This window comes from Biomphalaria glabrata, chromosome 14 (genome assembly GCF_947242115.1).
Source record: "Biomphalaria glabrata chromosome 14, xgBioGlab47.1, whole genome shotgun sequence".
Lineage (NCBI taxonomy): Eukaryota > Metazoa > Mollusca > Gastropoda > Planorbidae > Biomphalaria > Biomphalaria glabrata.
This window is the reverse complement of record NC_074724.1, coordinates 1659721-1681810: the sequence shown is the minus strand read 5'-3', so window position 1 is coordinate 1681810 and position 22090 is coordinate 1659721. Positions and strand designations below refer to the sequence as shown.

Here is a 22090-nt window from a genome sequence, read left to right as displayed (position 1 = left end):
ATTTAAACTGTCAAGCTTTCTCATAATAATTAAAAATCTAGTCAAAGATATATTAATTCAAAACTAACAGACAAATCGGATTTCGAAATGTTTTCTTTTCTAGCTAACAAGTTTACAGACATATCTGATGCCGCTCAGAATCTTGGTAATTGTTTTCGGTACAAACAGCAGTTTTATAATCAGAGAAGTTGGCAGCTATAAAGAGCATGCAATGGACCTCCACAAGCAAAGTCCTGTCAAAGAAATTTCAATCATTACAGAGGATCTTTCTCTTGCTTGTGAGAAATTACTTGGAGTGACTGCTGATGGGGCCACAAATAGGCCTATGGTTGACTGCAAAAGTTATTAGAAATATTGTGGAGTCAATGGTAGCAAGTCTCTGTGGCTTTATTTAAATATTCCCCAACAAAAGCTATGTGGCAAGCTGTTCAGTCTGGACCATGTGTTGACTTTGTCTAGATCGAATAAAGTTCGTGGTTTCAAAAATCCATCCACGGCTAATGTATCAAGTTCCCAGACAGAGCTACAACTTACAAAGCTAGACATTTCTGTTTAACAAATAGTAAGTGATGCAGACTATTGATTTCTGATCTTTGTTCCTTGAATAAACTTTTCTAAATCTCCAAAAACAAGCGTTAATGAAGATCACAATAATTAATAGCACCTGTTTGAGAGGACAAAAATTTTCAGTGATGTGAGTCATGCTATGACTCAATGAATAACATCTAAATAATAAAAATTAGCAAGTACTTTGTATAAAAGTACCGGATTTTAGTAAGTGAAGGTACTGGGCAGCATTTTTGTTAAGACCTATAACTTCTTTTATATTATATTTGATCTAAAAGTATGCCATATTTACAGAGGAAGAGAAAACTTATTTCATTCTCATTTTTCTCATGTTTAAAATGCATAGCGCTATTTTTTCCGCGCTATTTTGTTTGGGAACCACTGACTACACATATTATCTCCCTTCGAATAAAACCTTGATTAAAATGCATGCCCTAATTATAAATGACAATAAGAACTAGCTTCCTCACTCTCTAAAATCTTACACACCCCTGCTCCTAACAAAACAGACGTTCATGAATTTTTTTTTGTTTGAAAACTTGCTTTTGTGTAGCTCGTCTGTCATGCCATGCCATTATTCATCCTCTCTTATTTTTCAATTAAATTGGTTATTTTGTTCTTGTAGTAATGCAATCTTTTTCTTTAAATAAAATTCTGATTGTAAAAACCAAAGTAGGATACCAGCACCAAAGCATAACAGACGAGGAGAGAGATAGAGAGAGAGAGGAAGTGGAAAAGAGGGAGATAGAGAGGGAAAGAGAGAGTGTCAGCTTAAACAATACACTTATAAGCTTAATATTGCTCTAAGGAACACTGAACTCTATAAGCGACGCAAATAATAGACGCTGGATACATCAGACTCTTTAATAACACACTCTCACATAACACAGGTTACACACAACACTATATGAGCTTTCATACTAAGTGGAATAGCAACAAACACATACACATAAACACAATGTCAACGGAGAGAGAGAACGACGGAATAAAAGAAAGATAATGAGATAGAGAGAAATAGAGAAATAAAATAGACAGAGAAAAAAGGGAGGATACTAGGATCAATCCATAGAAATGGTTAATTCGTGGATTATTTACCCTGTCTATTTAATGGACTTAACTTATCTCCATCGTTTGAAGATCAATGTGTTCAAGAGAGTCCACTCCCCTTATCTAACAATGGAAATTAAAATATCTCAATTTTAGAATAATCTTTGTTTCAAATCACTTCTTACTTTATGATGTCTAGATGGCACAATGTACAGCAGGCATGTCAAACACGGCGTTCGGGGGCCGCATGCGGCCCGCGACCACTTTACATGCGGCCCGCTAAAAAATTATCAAAATAATGTTAAACTATTACGCTGGAAAATAAAAGATGACAAGCTATTTGAATTGAAAAATAGTTTCTGTTACACCGAGATTGAGTCTGCAGTGAAAGCCAGTTACATTTTGTTAAACTTAATTGCAGGCCATAGCAAATCATTTAGTGAATGTGATTTTATGAAGAAGTGTGTCGTTAAAGCTGCCGAAGTAATTTGTCCAGAAAAGATGAAAGCATTCAAAGAAATAGCGTTAATTAGGATCACTGTGTCAGATTGAATAAATGACATGTCAGTCAACTTGCGTGAATAATTGATTTTGAATTCTTTTCGTTGGCTCTAGATGAGTCCACTGATGTAACGGGTGTAGCGAGGATGTTTTTTAGAAATAACAGGAGGGGATATTCCAGTACAATTTACCTTTGGTAAAGCCAGCTAGTCTAGCAACGTATGGCGCACCAAACAATTATAACATGGTTTTGATGCAAAGCTACTTGCAAATGCTAATTTTAAATTTGATAAATTTCAGTGGAAGAAACATAACGCACAAAGAAATTACAATTCCAACATGTCATAAGACTGGTTTCAGTCACTATCAATTGTATTCGTGCCCGTGGCTTAAATCATCGCCAATGTTTCTGTGAACCTGTTGAGCATTTTCAAACTGACCAATGGGTTCAGGATTCGGCATTAGCAGTTGATCTCACTGGTCAATTGAACAATGTGAACATTTTTACTTTTTTTTTGCCACAAAGCACAAATGCAACAAAGGCAGTAATTACACATAATAACAGTATACAAATAACATACTCAAAATAATCAAATGAAGACACAAGAGAAGTAATATGGATGTAACTGGTACATTACATTAGAAATAATAACAATAATAAACAACGGACTATCTGGCTTGATTTATTGAGATCTCTAGATCTGGTTAGGAATGTTTCATGGTTTAATTTCACATTTAGGGCACCACACAAGATTTGTTGACTGTCTTTCCCCATTTCTATCTTTTTGGAACATACGGAAGACACAAAGACAATTCTGCCGATCACGCTTCACTACACATTCAGTCCAGTCAACAAAGTAGTTTAGAAAATAACTTGTTGACACCTTGACCACTTGCAGAAAAAAAATGTACTGACCAGGAGAAAAAAATATTAAAAAGGAAATTCAAAGAAATAAGGTCAAGAATTATTTCAGTTTTTGGAAAGTTTTTCTTTTTTTTAAGTTTATAAGAAGGACAGAGCAAGATATTTGGGTTTAATGTTTATTGGTAGTTATTGTTGATCAGTTTGTACTTTAAGTCCGTACTGTATTATCTCTTCATTACATTAATACTTAAGTCTACTTATTACATTCGAGGCCCTATGCCAGCCCTATCAGAATCAGCCTACCTAGGTCGCCATAACCAAGTTGCAAAGTTAATACACCAACACCTGGCTTTGACGTACAATTTGATCGGTAATGACACTTCTTCTTATTATAAATACTCCCCACAAGAGGTTCTCGAGTCTACTGAACATCTGCTGTACTGGGATAGGCCTATTCTGACCGACAAAACGGTAGATTTCAATCGCCAGGATCTGCAGCTAGTCGATAAAAAAGAAAAAAACGCTACCATTATCGATATGTTATGAAAATTATATTCTGTATCAGTTGTCGTTCTTATGTTTACATGTGCTTGTAACTCGTCCGTGAGAATGTTTTCACGAAATGTGTGTTGTGTAGTCATTCAGTGTATTAAAGCCATACTATACAGTCATGGTTCTCGACTCTCTTATCTTTATGTTCATAACAAAAACGCTACCATTATCGATATCGCCGTACCACTATCTCATAATTTAAGAAAAACTGAGATAGAAAAACAAAGAAAATATGGGAACCTAGGCTTGGAGATTAAGCGTCTATGGAAATTGTCCAAAATAACAATATACCCCATTGTTATATCAACCGAAGCGATAATAACAACTGTCCTCACAGACACCTTCAAGGCCCTTAAAATTCCTAGGAACATCTTCGTTGCCTGTCAGAGGGCAGTAATGTTGCAGACCTGCCATATCACCAGACAATTCCTCATTGAAAACTGTTAAAGGGACTACGATGAATTTTGTTTCTCTTTAGCGAAACTTGACCCTGGCAGCGCCAGAGAATGACTACTCGTTCATTTGTAACATAATAATAATAATTTATTTATTTATAAAGCGCTGTTATCAAACAAAATGTAGGCTCAAAGAGCTGTAATATATTGCTTTATTATCATGTTCCACAGAAAAAAAAAGACCCCTTCATGTTTCCTGGTAGATTCTACATTTAATGAACGTACAAATGTTTAATATTGTTAAAATTTTGTCAGATAAAATGTGACGCCTCATAGTAGGTAAAGTTAGACTGACTTATTCCATTCACCTATCCCGTAGTCTTTTGAACCACTGGGGCACCACATGTGATCTGTTGACCATCTTTATCCATTCCTTCCTATCTTTAGCCCAAGGTGAAATCTCTTGCTGTGACAGAGTCGTCTGCTCCCGTTACTACTTAGTACAGTTTCTATCTCTGTGTTTATCATTAAGACTTATTTCATCGAGTTGTATTCTATTTCTTTGGACTCAATTTGAGACGATTACATTTTAATCAACTTAGAATTGTGTATCTGTGTATTATCAAGCACTACATAGAAAGATGTAAAAGAAATTTAACATTCATTAGTTATTAAAAAAAAAACAAGTAGCATAAACGAAACTAATTGAAGTAACAACTGAAGTAACAAGTACAAACATCTGAAATGTAAAAGATAAATATGAAAGAAATGAAATTCAAATATTAGATATAAATATCAAACTGTTTCAGAAAGAAAATTGACAATAGAATGCCAGTGAAAAAAAACAACATTTGAATGTTTTTATTAGCCAATAGATGGCGCCCTATTAGCTCACACTGAACAAGATTTCCAGAGTGCGGTCAACGACTTGCGTACGCTGCTGCCTCTTTTGATTTAACTGTAAACCTCGGAAAAACAGAATTGATATTTTAGAGGTCACCCAATTACATCTACTCAGCCCCAAAGATCACTGTAAATGGACAGCCTCTTAACGCAGTAGAGACCAACTTATCTGGGAAACAGGGAACGATTTAAAGGCTAGCTTTAATTACTTAAAATGACATAGAAGAGAGCTCCTGGTTGCAGGTGGATTCGGGGCGAGACAGATGGAGATCAATTACAAAGGCCGCGGGATACATATTTGAGACCAAACGAAAATCCGCTGCCGAGGACGGCGAAAAGAAAATGTAAATCAACAACAAGTAGACACTTTTTATGTCTGCGCTAGATGTGGCAAAATATATAGGTCACAGCTGGGACTTCGATTCTACGGGAATTAATGCACTCCTCATTAATCATCATACTCGAAGACAAGCTTTCTATTTAATGTTAAGTAAATGTAAAAAAGGGAAGACGAGAAATAAAACCAACATTTCGCAAATGCATTTTTTTTAACCCTAACCCATTTTTTATTTTCTTTACTAGATTTAATAAACTCTTATTGTTATCAATACTTTTTATTATTTTTTTTCATTTGCAATGTTAATATATTGTTGTTGTTTGTTGATTACTATTTTTAGTCGTTTACTCAAGATAGACCTTTTTTGATTTGGCCCCTAAAATAGTGTCATATCAGCCCCACTATGTCGCTGGCTCTGTTCTGCTCTGAGATCATGTTAGAACGGTGCATTTATTTCTTTTGGTGCCGATAAAAATTTATCCCACAGAGACATGGATTAAAACATTATTTACGTGTATTTCCTGACTTTTCCGTTGAAAGTCTTACGTGTTTGTTTTATAGCACCACCCCTGTCCTCTTTCCCTACTCACCTTGTATTACCTTAGAACTTGAATAGATTCTAGTTCCTCTTATTTGCATAATTTTCTGTTTTAAATGGCCTACCATAGCTTGGCTAAATCTGCACCCGTCACCGAATTACCGTGCATTTCTGCCTCCTGTGCCTCCCGTCCTATATACAGCTGTTTACAATTATTCGGAATTCGCGCTAAGTTTACATTGTTTGATAATTAGTTCCTCTTCCTCCTCTACTAGAAACGAAACACCCTCCCTCCCCTCCCAATTTCCTCTCTAGAAGTTTTTTTTTAGCATTTGCGCACAAAGGTGCCAACATTTGGTGGGTGAGATAGTGAAATATTAGTGCCGGACTTTAATAAGTGGAGGCCCCGAGCTGGTGTTTTGTGATGCTCCTCATCTCGCCAAGCTTGAAAGTAAAGGCACTTCATAATTTGCTGAAACTTTCTATAGACACTTATATAATCTTATCTAATCTTATCATATGAAATAAAATACAGACGTTATTTCAAAACCAAGAGGATTACGTCCTATGGGTCAAGCATCTAGTCATGCATGTTATTCAATAATTATTTTCTGCCAACCCATTCCATGCTCTAATAGCGCTATGGAAGAAGGAGTTTTTGTACAAATTTGTCTTTGCATATGGAATGAAGAATGTGCCTTTATCTGCCCTGGATGGCTGCCCGGTCGTGCGGTTTGCGCGCGGGACTGTCCTTCAGATTTATCGATTTTCCCGGGTTCAAACCCTGTCCGCTCCCATCGCCCGTCGTCCTGCGGGAGGTTTAGACTAGGAAGTAATTATCTTTAACTCTGAAGAAACATCCGAAACATGTAAAACATTTACAACAGACATTGTGTCTTTCTGAGAATTTTATTAGATTGTTTTTTTTTTTTTGTATTTGAAGAGTATGTTTAAGTGCTACTTTACTTTTGAGTCTTCTATCCTGAAGGCTTTCTTAATTTAGTGATTTTACTAAAGGTGTTACTCTAGTCAAATGTGAATATTCGTTTGTTATGAATCTCACTGCTCTATTTTGCGTTTGTTCCGGTTTCTTAATATTTTCTTGAGTTGAGGAGTCCCAAACAGAGGATGCATATTTTATTTTTAGCCTAACCAAGGTTAAATAACATTTTAATTGTATGTTCTAATTTGGAAAAAAAGATTTGGCTGACTTAAGAACCTGTTAACTCGGGCTTTAAATAACGAGACATTTTAAATAAATGAACAATACATAAACAATGAATCTTTAAAGTTGGCTGCACGAAATGTCTGTAATCGCTGTACTGTGTTTGTACTGGACTATCTGTCTTGTCTTAACTCTGCTGCCCTCAACTGACCCTGACTTGACCCTGACACAGTCTTTCTATCCAGTTCACCAAGCCGTCTCCAACACTCAGCCCGCTTGAAGTCCACAGGCCTGTGTAACCTGTGTCACACATGGCTGTCCCGACCCGCGTCACCAGTTCAATTACAACAATGTATAAACAAATTCAAAGCATAACATAATTCTGAACAAAAAGATCTCATGTCTCTTTTTTTTCTTCTTATTTTTAATTGGCATATTATAAAAAAAAAACATTTCCACCTTTTACAACTGTTTTCAAATCACAAAATCAAACAGATCTGCAAGAATCTACAACCAAACATTTTTCTATGGAAATGTAATATATACAGATTTGTTTTTAAACAAAGGCGTAAACACTAAACATTTATTCTACATCTCTTTCTTAGAGTATACTACACACTTTCATCTATGAAAGAATAACTATGAAAAACTTTCTTTTTAGAGTATACGGTTGTATAGGAGAAGCTTTTTTTTTACTGAATAACTTTATTACACTTTTTAAAATGTTAAGAATGCAAAATCAAATACTGTAAGATATTCCGATTTCATTTTTGTAAAAAAAAAAGTTAGTTGGCATCAGTGAATTTCAATTTAGCGTCAGAGACAAAGTTTAGTTTATCTCCAGACTCCCAAATATTATTAAAAAAAAATATATATATAATTATTGTTTACTTTCTTTTATTGTAAATAATAAGTGTTTAACCCGACTAGTGAACGCCTAGTAAAAAAAAAATACAAAAAGTAAAGCACCCTTTTCAGACTTTGCGATCTATATAGCAGATGATATAAAGGTCTATTATTTATGTGGCTCATGGTTAACGAGGGTGTCATGCGGCAAGCACAACAAACAACCGCCTTTACATTTCCCAAACTAATGCCAAGTGCACATTAGAGCTGGATGGACTTACAATCCTGAAATTCAAAATCCAAGGATTTGAACCCGGAACCCTCAGTTCGGAAGCCGAGCGCTGTACCACTTAGCCACTACACCTCCTTTAAACGCCTTGTGTTGTTGCAAACTTTTTTGGACGTGCTTTCAGAAATGAAGTAATATGAGGGCAAGCAGGTTTCAAACCCGTCACTATCGTGATGACACTTATCCAGCACTGAGGACGACCACATGCTAAAGGCAATTTTTTTTTGCGAGCTTAAAGGAAACTGTCGTGACAGAGAAGCCTTTATTAAGCACTACTAAGATTATTGGCATAGCGGAAAAAAAGTTGGCAGAATATTACTTTTGAAAAAGACAGCTGGAGAGCTCTAATGAAGACCAATGGATACACATTTGATCCAATACAAAAGCCCTTGTAGACAACAGGTGCAGAAGACGTGTTGTTATTCTATTTCAAATCGGGTCGTCCTATTCGCTTCGCCTAGGGTCCCTGATGACCTAAGGCAGGCCCTGTTCAAACCCCAAAGATTTTTTGTTCTTTCTTAATATATTGAAACATAGACATTTCTATTATGACCTAAAAAGTCTTTTTTTTTTAATGTGTAATAACAAATAATGATTTGAGTGTAGGTTTGTAGAGAGTTTGATTTTATATTGTCTGCTCAAATCACTTTCACCTTAACATATCCCTGTGTCTCTTGAAACGATGGGGTACCACACATGATCAGCAGACCGTCTTTCTCCATTCCTCTTAATTATTTTGCCTTGAAAATTATCTTTTCAAAGACAAGTCCATGTTTTATGTAGTCTTCCCATCGATTTTTCAATCTACCTTATTTTCTTTTTCCTGGTACTGTTCCCTGAAATAAAGTTTTTGCGAGTCTCGAGGTGTTGTAATATGGCTGTGACAAGAGGGACAATAAGGGTGGCTACCTTTATTTTTTTATTAGAGTTAGCCCCCTTTATGACTTGATTTAAGTCCCTGTCAATTGTTTACGATCGCCACTCTCTCTTGAGCCTTTCAACTGACCAGTGTATTTTGAATTAAATCTATATACTGTTTAACTCATCCTTGTGTTGTACAATTGTTGTGTTACTCAAGAGGAGTGTGCCGCTGTTGTGGGAAGAGTATTTCGATAATGAGCTAAGTAGATTTTATCAATTTGTTAGTACTAAATTGATTTATGTAAATGGTATAGGTCTACTTAGTCTCTTATCCTCTTCTGTATGTTTTTTTTTTGAAAGACATATTTTGTTTAGATACGAGACAGTAGTGTGTCTCAAGAATGACGTCATTTCATTGTTAATGCATGTATGGTATTATTATAAACCATCTTTTTGGTTTTTCGGCATAAGACATTATTGTGCCTCTATGATGGTGGTCCTTTCATTATATTGACCTGAAACTGTCTTGCTACTTTGCTTAGTTTCATTATGTCATTTTCTTTTGGTGAGCCTTTATTGCAATTTATATTTTTCATGATCTTTTCCTTTTGTTTGTAAATAAACTCCTTTTTTTGTTGTAACTGAAATCTCAGAATTATTATTTGTTTGTCTCGGTAGTATTATACATCTAGAGGCTATAGTTATTAGCCTAGATAATATAATTGGGACCACAAAGTACCACTGGACTAACTTGCTAGTACAGTACAGGTCACTGGTCTTATGACCTATCCTATTTATAGGTCACATGGGGGCTCGTGAACAGGGTGAAATAGTTTGTTTGTTTTCGTAAAGACCAGTGCGTCTACCCTTGAACCCTACTGAGATATTACAAGGACAGTATAGTTTTTTTTCATTGTAGTAATTTTTGATTGTATACTGTAAAATTCTGAATTGTGATTTCATTATTTTTTGTACTTTTTACATTTGTTTTCTTCTGTACTAGTATTATTTTCAGGTCATGGCCATAACATTTTAGCTTGCATTTTGACAGTGGATAGCAAGTCATCGTTGAGCCCTATTGATATTGTGATCTTATTTTAAATCTCCTTGTTTTTGATGCAGTCTTTACAAATGATGCCTAGAAACTTTCTATAGCGTCTCAATTCCATCTTTAGTATCTTCCTCTCTAGTTTTACAGTCAGTGTCCAAGTTTGACAAGTATATAAGAATGTGACCGTTACCTGGGAGCACATCCGTCTGATTTAAGTGACAAGGTCTAAGGCTTTATCTTTCCCAATGTTTACAAATCTCTCAATTCACTCGAACTGATTTATGTGACAAGGTCTAAGACTTTATCTTTCCCAATGTTTACAAAGCTTCTCTCAATTCACTCGAACTGGTTTATGTGACAAGGTTTAAGACTTTATCTTTCCCAATGTTTACAAAGCTTCTCTCAATTCACTCGAACTGATTTAAGTGACAAGGTCTAAGACTTTATCTTTCCCAATGTTTACAAAGCTTCTCTCAATTCACTCGAACTGATTTAAGTGACAAGGTCTAAGACTTTTATCTTTCCCAATGTTTACAAAGCTTCTCTCAATTCACTCGAACTGATTTAAGTGACAAGATCTAAGACTTTATCTTTCCCAATGTTTACAAAGCTTCTCTCAATTCACTCGAACTGATTTAAGTGACAAGGTCTATGGCTTTATCTTTCCCAATGTTTACAAAGCTTCTCTCAATTCACTCGAACTGATTTATGTGACAAGGTCTAAGACTTTATCTTTCCCAATGTTTACAAAGCTTCTCTCAATTCACTCGAACTGGTTTATGTGACAAGGTCTAAGACTTTATCTTTCACAATTTTTACAAATCTTTTCTCAATTCACTCGAACTGATTTATGTGACAAGGTCTAAGACTTTATCTTTTACAATTTTTACAAATCTTTTCTCCATTCACTCGAACTGATTTATGTGACAAGGTCTAAGGCTTTATCTTTCACAATGTTTACAAAGCTTCTCTCAATTCACTCTAACTGATTTATGTGACAGGGTCTAAGACTTTATCTTTCCCAATTTTTACAAATCTTTTCTCCATTCACTCTAACTGATTTGTATGTGGTAAAACTGTGTACACGTTATTTCTGCGACACCAAAGCTGAAATATTGCGCAACTACTTTTTTTTTTACCAGACAGCACAAGGATCAATAAAAAAAATACTACTAAACCAATTAGTTAATTAACTATTGGTAATACTTTATTTTGTTTGGTATCTCGACCAAGTGAAAGAAATTGTACTTGACTAAAGGGATAGTATAAGCTGAATTACTCCCCTTTTATAGGTCGTCTTTCTACATTGTAATGACCAACATGCAATTTTCTCTAGTCAAAAGTACCTCACTAGCAGAGTGGTTAGCGCGTCGACCCGAGGAGGCGAGAGCCAGGAGTTCGCATTCATGTCTCTCCCACCCCCCTTTTTTTTTAATTTAAATGCTTTTCAAAGCTAATAAGGTAAAATCCATCCAGACTTCCCTTTTATTCTTAATAAGTGATAGAATCATAGCTAAAAACACGATCTTTCGCTAAACAAAAAAAAAATGGTAAATAAATATTTCTAATCACACAGATTTGTTATTGTTAGTCTAGATCTATAACAAACGTAATTACATGACTGATGCAAACTAATTAATACATTACACTTCGTTTAAATTTTGTGATTTAAAAATAAAATGATTTTTTTTTAAGTTTTTCTTGATTTTGGTCTTTATCCAATCATGTACAAGTTTGTTTTGACTTTTGGTGAGACAGAAGACGAAGTCCAGAGAACTGCTTCAAACGTATCTTTACAACTAAGCTAAAACTCTTTGAGTCCTTTTGTAAACTAAGCATTTGTAATACATGTGTATTACATTTGTAAGGCATTTGTAATACATGTTTAAAGTATTAAATTAATTTAATAGTTTTTATTCATAATGTCGAACGTGTGGTGGAGTGGTAAAGCGCTTGGCTTCAAAACCGGGGTCCGGGTTCGAATCCTGGGGAAAAAACTGTGATTTTTACTTTCCGGATCTTAAGCCGCTTCTGAGTCTACCTAGCTCTAATGGGTTCTTAACATTAGTTGGGTAAAAGTAAAGGCGGTCGGTTGTTGTGCTGGCCACATGACACCATTGTCAACGTGGGCCAGAGAAACAGATAACCTATAATTCATCTGTCCCGTAGATCACAAGGTCTGAAATTTACTTTTATAAATGTTTTCAAGTATTGTATGCTGTTTCGTCGTGTGGTATGCGCTCTGGACTGTCGTTCGATAGTCTTGATGGTCCTGGGTTCAAAAGATGTCAGTGGTTAGCTAGGGTGGGTGGAGGGGGATTAAATTTAATAATCTCCTCATGCCCTTACTTGAGGGAGGTCCCAAATGAGTGTCCGAAATGTTTTTTTACATTAACTATTACGCCATTTATCTCATTTCATGATGTTGAATGTCAAAATGCAGGGGCCTCTAAAGAGGTCAATCACCCGGGCCATCAAAATTCCTAAATAGGCCACTGAAAGATGTTATTATTTACAAATATGGAGTAACATCTGAAACATGCTAAACATTTTAAAGTCTCCTCTGAAGTAAAAGTTTAACACAACGCTGTTGGAAGACAAATGAAAAGCACGGTAGTTAAGCTTGTCTGATTGCTCAGCGACAATATAATCATTTCCGTGAAGTAGATTCTTATTACCATACATGTTTTATTTTTGAACAAATAACCGATTGGCTACTGACTACTATCATAGAAGGGAAACTACTGTACGCTTTGAATATTTGTAATCAAACTATAGTTTTATCCGGTAAGTTCTCTCAGTTAGTGGGATTGAGATGATTGTGCAATGTAATTAGTTATAAAACATTTTTCTGTCAATCTTTTGGTGTTTAAAGGGGCGGTGGATAAGTGATAAATTTCTTTGCTTCCCAGGTTCGAATCCTGGAATTTTGAATCATAAATCTGGAATCTTAAATTAGCCTCTAAGTCCACCCAACTCTAATGGATAGGCCTAATTATTGTTTGTTAAGAAAAGTAATAAAGGCGGTTGGTCGTTGTGATAGCCACTTGACATCCTTGTTAACCCTGACCGGAGAAACAGATGACCTTTACATGATCTGCCCTATAGAGATTATAAGATCTGAAAAAGAACTTTACTTTTATATACTTCTGATGTATAGACCAAGTTCTTGCAGTTCAGTCAAGCATCAAAGGTTCTTGTCAAAAATCTTGTAGAAATAAGTGAGCCTCAATTAACCAATTCCTTATTACAGTAGTTACAAAATGACTCTTCTAGTTATGTAAATGACATTTTAAATGTAGAAATACGTTCAGGTAATTAATGAACGCTATAAAGATCAATACAACATTCTTGGTCTTGAGGAATTGGTTATTGAAATTTAGAAGGTGTTTTGTTTTAATGGATTATTTAGTACCATTATCTAATTATCACATATATATTTGTTTTGTTACCAACATTGACTCCTCGTCGACACATTTGTTTTTATTAAACTGTTAAAATATGATGCAGAAAACTAAATGTAACTTTTGAAGTTACAAGCAAAGACAACTATGTTTTTATTCTTAAAGTTAATATTTTATCATTTATCTCCCTTGAAAAGAAAAATGCCGCGCGTTGTAAAACAAGTAAAAAGATGGATATCAAATAAAACATTTGATTTTTTTTTCTAATTTTCGATTAATTTTTTGTTTGTTTCTTTTAAATTGTTTGCTAAAATTTAAATTATATTTAAAATGAAAAAATACAGTCTACATTTAGTAGGTAGTTTACTGTAAATCTTTCGGCATATTTATTATACAAATTAAATGGAAGTTTTTGAGGTACATGAAAAGACAACTGTGTTTTTAATTTTAAAAATTAGTATTTTTTAATTAACTCCCTTGAAAAACAAAACATGGCTGCTTGATTGAAAAGAACTTTAAAAAATAAAATCAAACACACTAAAATTTTAATTCGATTAATTATATTTTATTATACCCGACAACTTTTTGTATTTGAAATGTTTGCAAACTTTTAGATTGCATTTTAAATAATTTAAAACAACTACAAAAGAACTACATCTAATAATTCTTTCCACAAACCTGATTGTCGATAGCAAGTTCTAGATCGACACCTGGTAGATTTTGTTAGTAGTTGAGCAGGTTTCAATTATTGTAAATGTAAATAACAAACAACAACATGGATAACAAGGGAAACAAAACATTGTATATTTAAAGATAACATACACAATTTATTTACATAACTCAAGACTAAAGAGACATTTAAGTTTGAGGTTCAGAATGTCAAGAGTTCTCAAAGACATCTTCATGGTGGAGCTGGACAAATCACAAGGGAAACAACTCACAAGACAACACCAACTCCACTGTAATTTAATCCAGACTTGAAACTTCCACTGTGGACAAGATCAAACCAAGGCCAGAGGTCTCTATACCCCAGACAGTAGACATGTGCTCCACTACTTCCTGGACATGTACAAGTTGTATAAGTAAACTTAGATAAACCATCCACCTTTAGTCTGTCCTTCCATTGACCAACACTGACCTGTTTAGAACAGCCATGAGGATGTGACACTATAAAGGTCAACTTGTGTTTAGATATAGAGTCAGAGTATTTGTCACAGACTTTCCACCTGACATTTACAAGATGTTTCCACATTCCCATCAGTTTATTTCCTAAAGTTTTATCACATGTCACACAGTTCAACCTACACCAGTCATCCTCAATGTTTACATATCTAACTCTGACCTTATCATCACTGACCACTTTGCTGTCCTCTCTATCATAAAACAATCTCAAGGTTGTGTGGTTGGCCTCAATGGCATCAAAAACCACATGTGTGGCTGTAAACATATCAAACTCCCACCACACATTGCTGGGTGAGTTTGAACCTTCACATTTTCTACACCAACACTTTGTGTAGTCAGTATCTTCAATACCTCCATCTTGCCAGACTCCATCTTGAAACTTGTTTACATCCCACACTCTTCCACTTCCTGTCCTCAAGTTTCTTCTCTCACTCATGTTATAAAATGGATATGGTTGAGTTGTCTTTGGCCAAAACTTTGGTCTGTGTGGACTTGACATTCTAACATCAACTCTAACTGTGAGGTCAGCTATAACTTTGATGTATTCAAACAAATCATTGTCTTGAAGACCTTCAGGTAAATGTTTCAAGGTGAATGTCTCAACAGGTATGAACCGGCTATGACCTGGATTCTTCTTACAACCCACAAGATGTTTGTGTAGATCAGCTTCTCCACCTTCTGACTCCTGAGTTTCATGATCACCTGGAGAACAAGGAAATAAACTTGATCCAATGTTTACAACACAATGTACAGTATTGAGTCAATCAAGAGATATCTATAAATAGATCAAGTCTAACTCATGTGTTGATCTCTACAGTTTATACACTAAAAATTAAACTCAAAAGTTACCAATTAGTGGACCTTCAACCTCATCTGACTGGACTTTGGACTGGCTACTGGTGAAATGATAAGAATCTGAAAGAATAAAAGTCAAATATATATTTTATATATTCTTTTCTTTTATCTTTATTATTAGAAAAAAGACTTGTACAAAAACTTTTCTCTATCTAGCATTTACAAATCAAAAGTTTACCTGTATCTTGATTCTCATCCCCAAGACTGGAGAAGTCTGCTAGGTCAGTCTGATCCTTTAGACAAACTGAAATAGTTTAATTACATGTGTCAAACATTCGTTTTTTTTGTTTTTTTTCTGAAACAACAAAAAAAATATTTTTCAAAAAACTGAATTTTTACATAGACATAAAACTAAATATTTAAATTAAAGTTCTAGAAGCTGACCATAGACCTAGCATTGCAACAACTTAAATTAGACATGCTACTTATTGTGCTAAATTCTAGTGAAAAATTTGATAATAAAAAAAAAACATAAGACTAATTTTCAATTTAGGTATTGTTTCACTCTGATTTCATACCATTAAGTACAAAACACCAAACTGGGAGATGAGTGGACAGAAAATTAGGAAGTGCAGATCTTAGAGAGAAAGTGGAGATGGACTGGTCACACCCTTAGAAAGATACCAGCAACAGAACTAGGCAGGCCTTAGAGTGGAACCCCCAGGGAACAAGACTCAGGGGAAGACCAAAAAGAACATGGCGACGCAGTGTACTTGAAGAAGCCGAGAAGACCGGAAAGAGCTGGGACACCATCAAAAAGCTAGCAAGAGACTATGGAGAGTGGCATGTTTTTGTTGAGGCCCTAAGTTCCATAAGGAACTCAAAGTAGTGATGATGATGATGATAAGACTAGTTTTAAAGTTAGGTATTGTTTCACTTTGATTTCATACCATTAAGTCCGATTGTGTCTTGATGAAAACAAAGGTCTGTACTTTTCTGGAAATTAGAACAAAATATGAATATAAAGTTGCTTTCTTTTTATATATATATATAAAGAAATTTACATCAATGAAATATTTTCAGAAAAATCTAATTTCTGTATCTTTTTGCTTGTACAGTTAAATTAAAGAAATATTTTGTTGTTTTATAAATTCTTTTAACTAAGATTAAATGCATTTTTTTTTGCACTTTGATTGATTGTAATACATGTGAAATGCTTGATAATAAAATGTAAAAAAAAATAATAATTCATCAGGCTTTGATAGTCTAGATTTCAATTTAGAGCTCCAATTGATTTAAAACTACTTTTGGAGTACTAGATCTAGATTCTAAATCTAAATGACTAATTCATTAAAATAGAAAACAAAAAAATAAAAATGAAAAGTAGCAATAAAAGAAAAAAAAACATTCAAATAACAAAAATGTAAAGAAACCACAAATAAAAAAATTCATCAGTCTAGGATTTCTTATGTTTATTAATTTGAATAAGGATAGTAGTATCCTTATTACAAAAATGGGATATTTTTTTATCTAGATCTGACAGTCTGGTAGTGTGATAGGCAATAATAGTTGTCTCTCCATAGTCTTGGGTTTGAATCCTGCCCGCTCCGTCCCAAGTCATCCTGTCTGAATTTTTGCAATTTGAAAAAAAGTCTGTAGCTATATCTTCATTTTAAAGTGTACATTTTAGATCCTATCTAGTTAATTTTTATTATTTTTTTAAACAATTATATTTACAATTTTAGAAATAGTCTATAGATCTTTTAGGACTACTTTTTGTTTAGCTTTTAGATTTTATATACATGCATTAACTTTTATTTAAATCTAAGTAGGCCTATATCTAAACTCTAAAGATGGATATATCAATAGACAAGATCTAGTATAAATTAAATTGTCTATAAATCTAGACTAGAAGCTAATGTGAATTTAGATGTAGATATATATTTTCCTCATTACCTAAGATCTAATAAGTTATGGTAGTTTATATAGAACTACACAAGAGTTTAACTTTTAGATTTAAATTTACCGTTGTAGCTTAAGTTATTTAAATAGTACAGATGTTAATTTAAAGAAGAAGATAATTATGTTCTATGCATTTCAAGTGTCAATCTAGACATAGATGTTAATCATTGAATTAAACTTCTGATAAGTCTTTGGTTTTTCAGGCTAATTCGGGAAACCCATTCCATTCTTTACTGGCACTAGGGAATGAACACTTGTAGTTGGTCGTTGTGCTGGTCACAAGACGACCTCGTAAACTGTAGGCCACAGAAAAAGATGACCTTAATACATCGTCTGCCCTACATATCTTGAATATCTGAAACTATATCTATTATAAGATCATCTATACATTGATCAGATAAGAGACATCTAGATCTACTTTAGATCTATTATAGCAAATTTGATCTTTTATGTAATAGATTTTAAATCGAAGTCTAATTTAATTTAGATATAGATCTAAATTTATATGTTTACAATATTTACAACTAAATCTAGACATTTAGAGATTTATAAACGTAAAGGTTAAATAAGTCTACTATAATTCTAGGTCTAGACTCTACAGAAGCTAATCTAGAAAAGAAAGAAGAATGGATTTATCGGCTGCAGTATTCGTAAATTGTAATCGACACATTTATTTACGCTTACAATGAAAATCTTTATAACAATATGGACGAATACAATAGTCATTTGACAAAAAGTATCAAACTAGGTGTTGTTAACATTTTAAAATATATAAATATATGATCATGTATTACTGATAGACTATATTTTACAAACACTATTACAATTCTATAGATATAATAGATCTTACAAGACGGCTAAATTTAGATTCTAATAATTGAATTAAATATCAATTTAAAAGTAGTCGCATTTATGTCAAACCAGATTTTTCTGCACTTTAAAATTACAATTTTAATTCTACATTGTTATTGTCTTTATTAGTATCATTATTGTTATTATATTAGAAAAGGAGGAATTATTATTTTCGGGTACTTCCATGGACGGTCTAGCTTCGTTAAAGAGAACAAAATTTATTGATGATTGTATAAATGGCAATTAATATTTAATTTTTTCATTAAAATCAAACTTGGCATGTCAAGGTTGAGCGTGAAGTGAAAAAAAAAAGTATGAGATGAAAAAAGTAGTTTGTACATGTTTGATATTCTATTTCCTAGTTAAAACCTCACGCAGGACGACCGGAGAGCCCAGGATAGGGTAGCGGGTGTAGTGCACTTATGGATTGCTTCTTCGCTAGTTGTGTGTGTGTGTGTGTTGAGATTTATTTTTTACTTTAATGCTGCGCTGTTTCTAAGGACGCGCTATGTTGGCCTCATTGCTTCTTTTTGTTTTACTTGGGTATCAGATTTTTGCTTAAATAAATAAAGAGGAAAGCCTAAATAATAAAACACTTTTTAGTTAAATTAAACAAATACAGACTGTATCTTGATTCTCATCCCCAAGACTTGATAAGTCTGCTAGGTCAGTCGATACTTTTCTATCAGTTTGAAATTTTTTCTTGCAGGACATCATTGACGAGTGCTAAAAATAAAGAAGAATTGGTTCAAAGTTGTTTTTTTTTTTAACCAAACATACAAGCGCAGATAACTGAAACTTTTTTCCTTTTGCTACCCAAATAGAGTTTTTTATCTTCCAGTTCAAGAAATGACGTACAAAACTATGAGTACTTTGTAGGCTCTGTTGTAACTCATGTTTCACTTTTTTTGTTCTCTTTCGTTTCCAAACATTAGCTGTGAAAATTTGTTGTTACAGTTTTGCCCAGCCCTTTCCATTCCAACTATCATCACCTGCCTTGATATGTCCTAAAGAGTTTTCCGCACTTGCTATGGAGGTTCAGGACCTAGTTATCTCTCAAACGATAGTTTTTATTTATTTTTATGCTTATTTCTGGACGTGTCATCGGAATTTGAATAACATTACGTTAAAGAAAAAGAATTACGTAAATTTGCAAATGACGGAAGATTGTACTAAACTTTGGTGTCTATTTATAATTGAGGAAAAAATTTTGAATTTCCGATTTTTTATTAAATCTATATTTAACCAAAAAAATCCTTTATTCATTATGTCACAAAAAATATGTGTAGACACTATGTTAAATATTAGTATCTGATAAGTGTAGTTTTCCATATACCATATGATTGGCGCTATACATTGAATTATAAACTCACACTTGCAGATACACACATATACGTGCAATTATAACCACACATTTGCCCAGCGTGTAAATCAAAAGCGGTTAAGTGCTTGGCTTCCAAACCTTGGGTCCTGGGTTCGTATCTTAAGACTGGTATTTTCAATTTGAAAACTCCAAAGGGTACGGGTCTTTATGTTGGCCTCAAGACTACTAGCTAGTTAACTGTTGGCCAAACAAAACAGATGGTCTTTTTAACATCATATGCACTTAAGATTTTGTTATCTTAAAAAAATAATGATTTGCCCAGTTTTAGATCTAAATCTATACAACATCAATGCAAACCTAAATTTCTTCTACGGTTCACTATTCTACTATTCTGTATTAAGAGAAACCTTATATAAATAAAATAATACAATGAAGAAATGACTTTGAAATAGAATGACTTACTTTATACAATCTCTGCGTTTTTACTGACGACTTCTTGAATTCTATTTATAGAAACACGGACATAGAATAAAAAGTAATTCAAGGAATTTCCGATTTTTTTTCTTAATCTAACAAAGTTTCCCCAACTGTGTAGAGCCCCGTAGTATTTAAATTGATATCTTCTTGTTGGTGCGAATTTGTGTAATGAATGGAAGGAATGTTTAAAAGGGGAAGCCGGGAGAAATTTACAGGAAGAGAAATGAAATGCTCGTATTTACATAACTTGTTCTAATATTAAAGTATTTATAGTGTAATAACCTGAGAGTGTATTATTATTTCGAAGAGTCTTGTGTCGTAACAAGTGGCGACCAACAGTGACTTTGTTACTAATCCTATACTCTTAATTAAGCGAGCAATTCTTGTATGTGTGTATATATATTTATATATAAATTTTATTAAAAAAACGGCTCTAACGATTTTCTTTCAAATTTCAATGTATGTGCATAACAGTGAGAAAAAATTTCCAACTCATTGGCCACATCGGGAAAACTCGTAGTCAACCGTTATATCGGTTAGAAAATGGCTCATTATCGAAAAATTAATTTTGGCTAGAATGTTTTATGAATGAAATTTTCTATATGGGAAAAAAACAACTTGACACCGCTTACGTCACTAGGCTCACAGCAGTACACTAAGACATTTCTTTGCAAACAAGAAAAATTTTTAATGATTCAATTGGCCTAATTAAACATTTGCGCACCATCTTATTGTACATTGATCCATTATGAAACTATGGAAGAAAAATAATGAAATTAAATATCTTTTTGTATGATTGGTTTTGTGTTTTTATAAATTGTTTATACTTTTATTGCATACACTGGTATATAGCTTTACTTTGTTATTATTTTGCTGGTGAATTATTGCAATGTGTTAAAGCTTCGAAGTCTACAGTCCCATACCAAAACATAGGAAATGGTCCTAATACAGCTTAAAATGCAACTGTTCGGATTGATAGTCTTTACCCGATCGTTCGTTTTCGTAATTACAAAAGTATTCTCAACATGACTCCGGGTATATATCCTTCCTTAACAAATTATTTATCCGAGCGAGGCTCGGTCACCTGATATTTAGAACTAAATGACTAACTAATTGGATAATTGTTTGGAAAAAAAATGTCAAAACGAAATAAGGGGATTAAACCCATGCATACATACATACACTTCTCTCAATAAGTAGCATTTATCTCCCTGATTTCGATATTAAACAAAATAATTATTCACCAATAATTATTGAAATAATTGTTGTTTTTTTTTTAAATTGACTCATGTCTTTTTCAGGTTTAATAAATAATTGTGAAAGTTTTAACGTGATCCGAAAATGGGAAATGGGGAAAAAAAAACATGTTCAAACAGAGAAGGTGAATGTGTATGATATCTGTGGCGTTTGCACTTTACGTGTATTAATGAAACACTACTTTGTGGTTGTTGTTTAAATTATATTCGATGTATATGAGTACTAATTTATTTTTTTTTCTGTTTAAAAATAGTAAGCGAATGGTTTGCAATGTTAGTAGCTAGTATTACATAACGTATCACAAAAAAGGTAAACTACACAAATAAGATTACAAATACTTAATCTTATCTTTTCTTCTTATATGATATAGACGTTACTTCAAAAAAGAAGATGATTACGTCCTACGCGTCATACGTTCAGTCATGCATATTAACCAATGACTTAAGTTCTGCCAAGCCACTGGTTTTCCTGGCTAGCTCAGGCAACCCATTCCATGCTCTAATAGCACTAGGGAAGAAGGAGTATTTGTACAAATTTGTCCTAGCATATTGGATGAGGAATGTGCCTTTATCTTTGTGTCATTCTGAGTATATATTTATTTATTTATCCATATGACATGTTAGTCCTTTGACTATTTCTTTTTTTTTTTAACTACCAGTACTAATAGTGAATCATTGTAAAATTGGTTTATTTTAATAAATACATTTCTTGCTTATTTTTTTTTTTTATTTTTTTTTTTATTTTTTTGTTTCAGAAAAGAGAAAAAAGAAAGTAGCGTCGCATCAGAACTTTAAAAGGTCTAAAACATCATGATATAGAGTTGTGAACGTCTTTTCTAGTTATTTGTTGTTTTTTATATTTAAACAAGTCGGTCGGACGGGCAGACCACACAAAACTAATAGCGGCTATTCCCTTTCAGC

At 33.5% G+C, this 22090-nt stretch overlaps 2 protein-coding genes across 2 annotated transcripts in view; both read right to left on the bottom strand.

Annotated features, from left to right (window-relative positions):
• Positions 1 to 22090, bottom strand: part of LOC106075685 (uncharacterized) — a 151581-nt gene that overhangs the window by 13150 nt on the left and 116341 nt on the right. The gene's annotated exons all lie outside the window — the stretch shown is intronic.
• LOC106051780 (uncharacterized) lies at positions 14112 to 19923 on the bottom strand. Its single transcript, XM_056010384.1, has 6 exons — positions 19899 to 19923; positions 18737 to 18838; positions 16249 to 16294; positions 15537 to 15602; positions 15353 to 15418; positions 14112 to 15205 (listed from the first exon to the last, which is right to left on the bottom strand). Exons 2-6 carry the CDS (start codon positions 18827 to 18829, stop codon positions 14259 to 14261), a joined length of 1218 nt encoding a protein of 405 aa, XP_055866359.1. The 5' UTR covers positions 18830 to 18838; positions 19899 to 19923; the 3' UTR covers positions 14112 to 14258.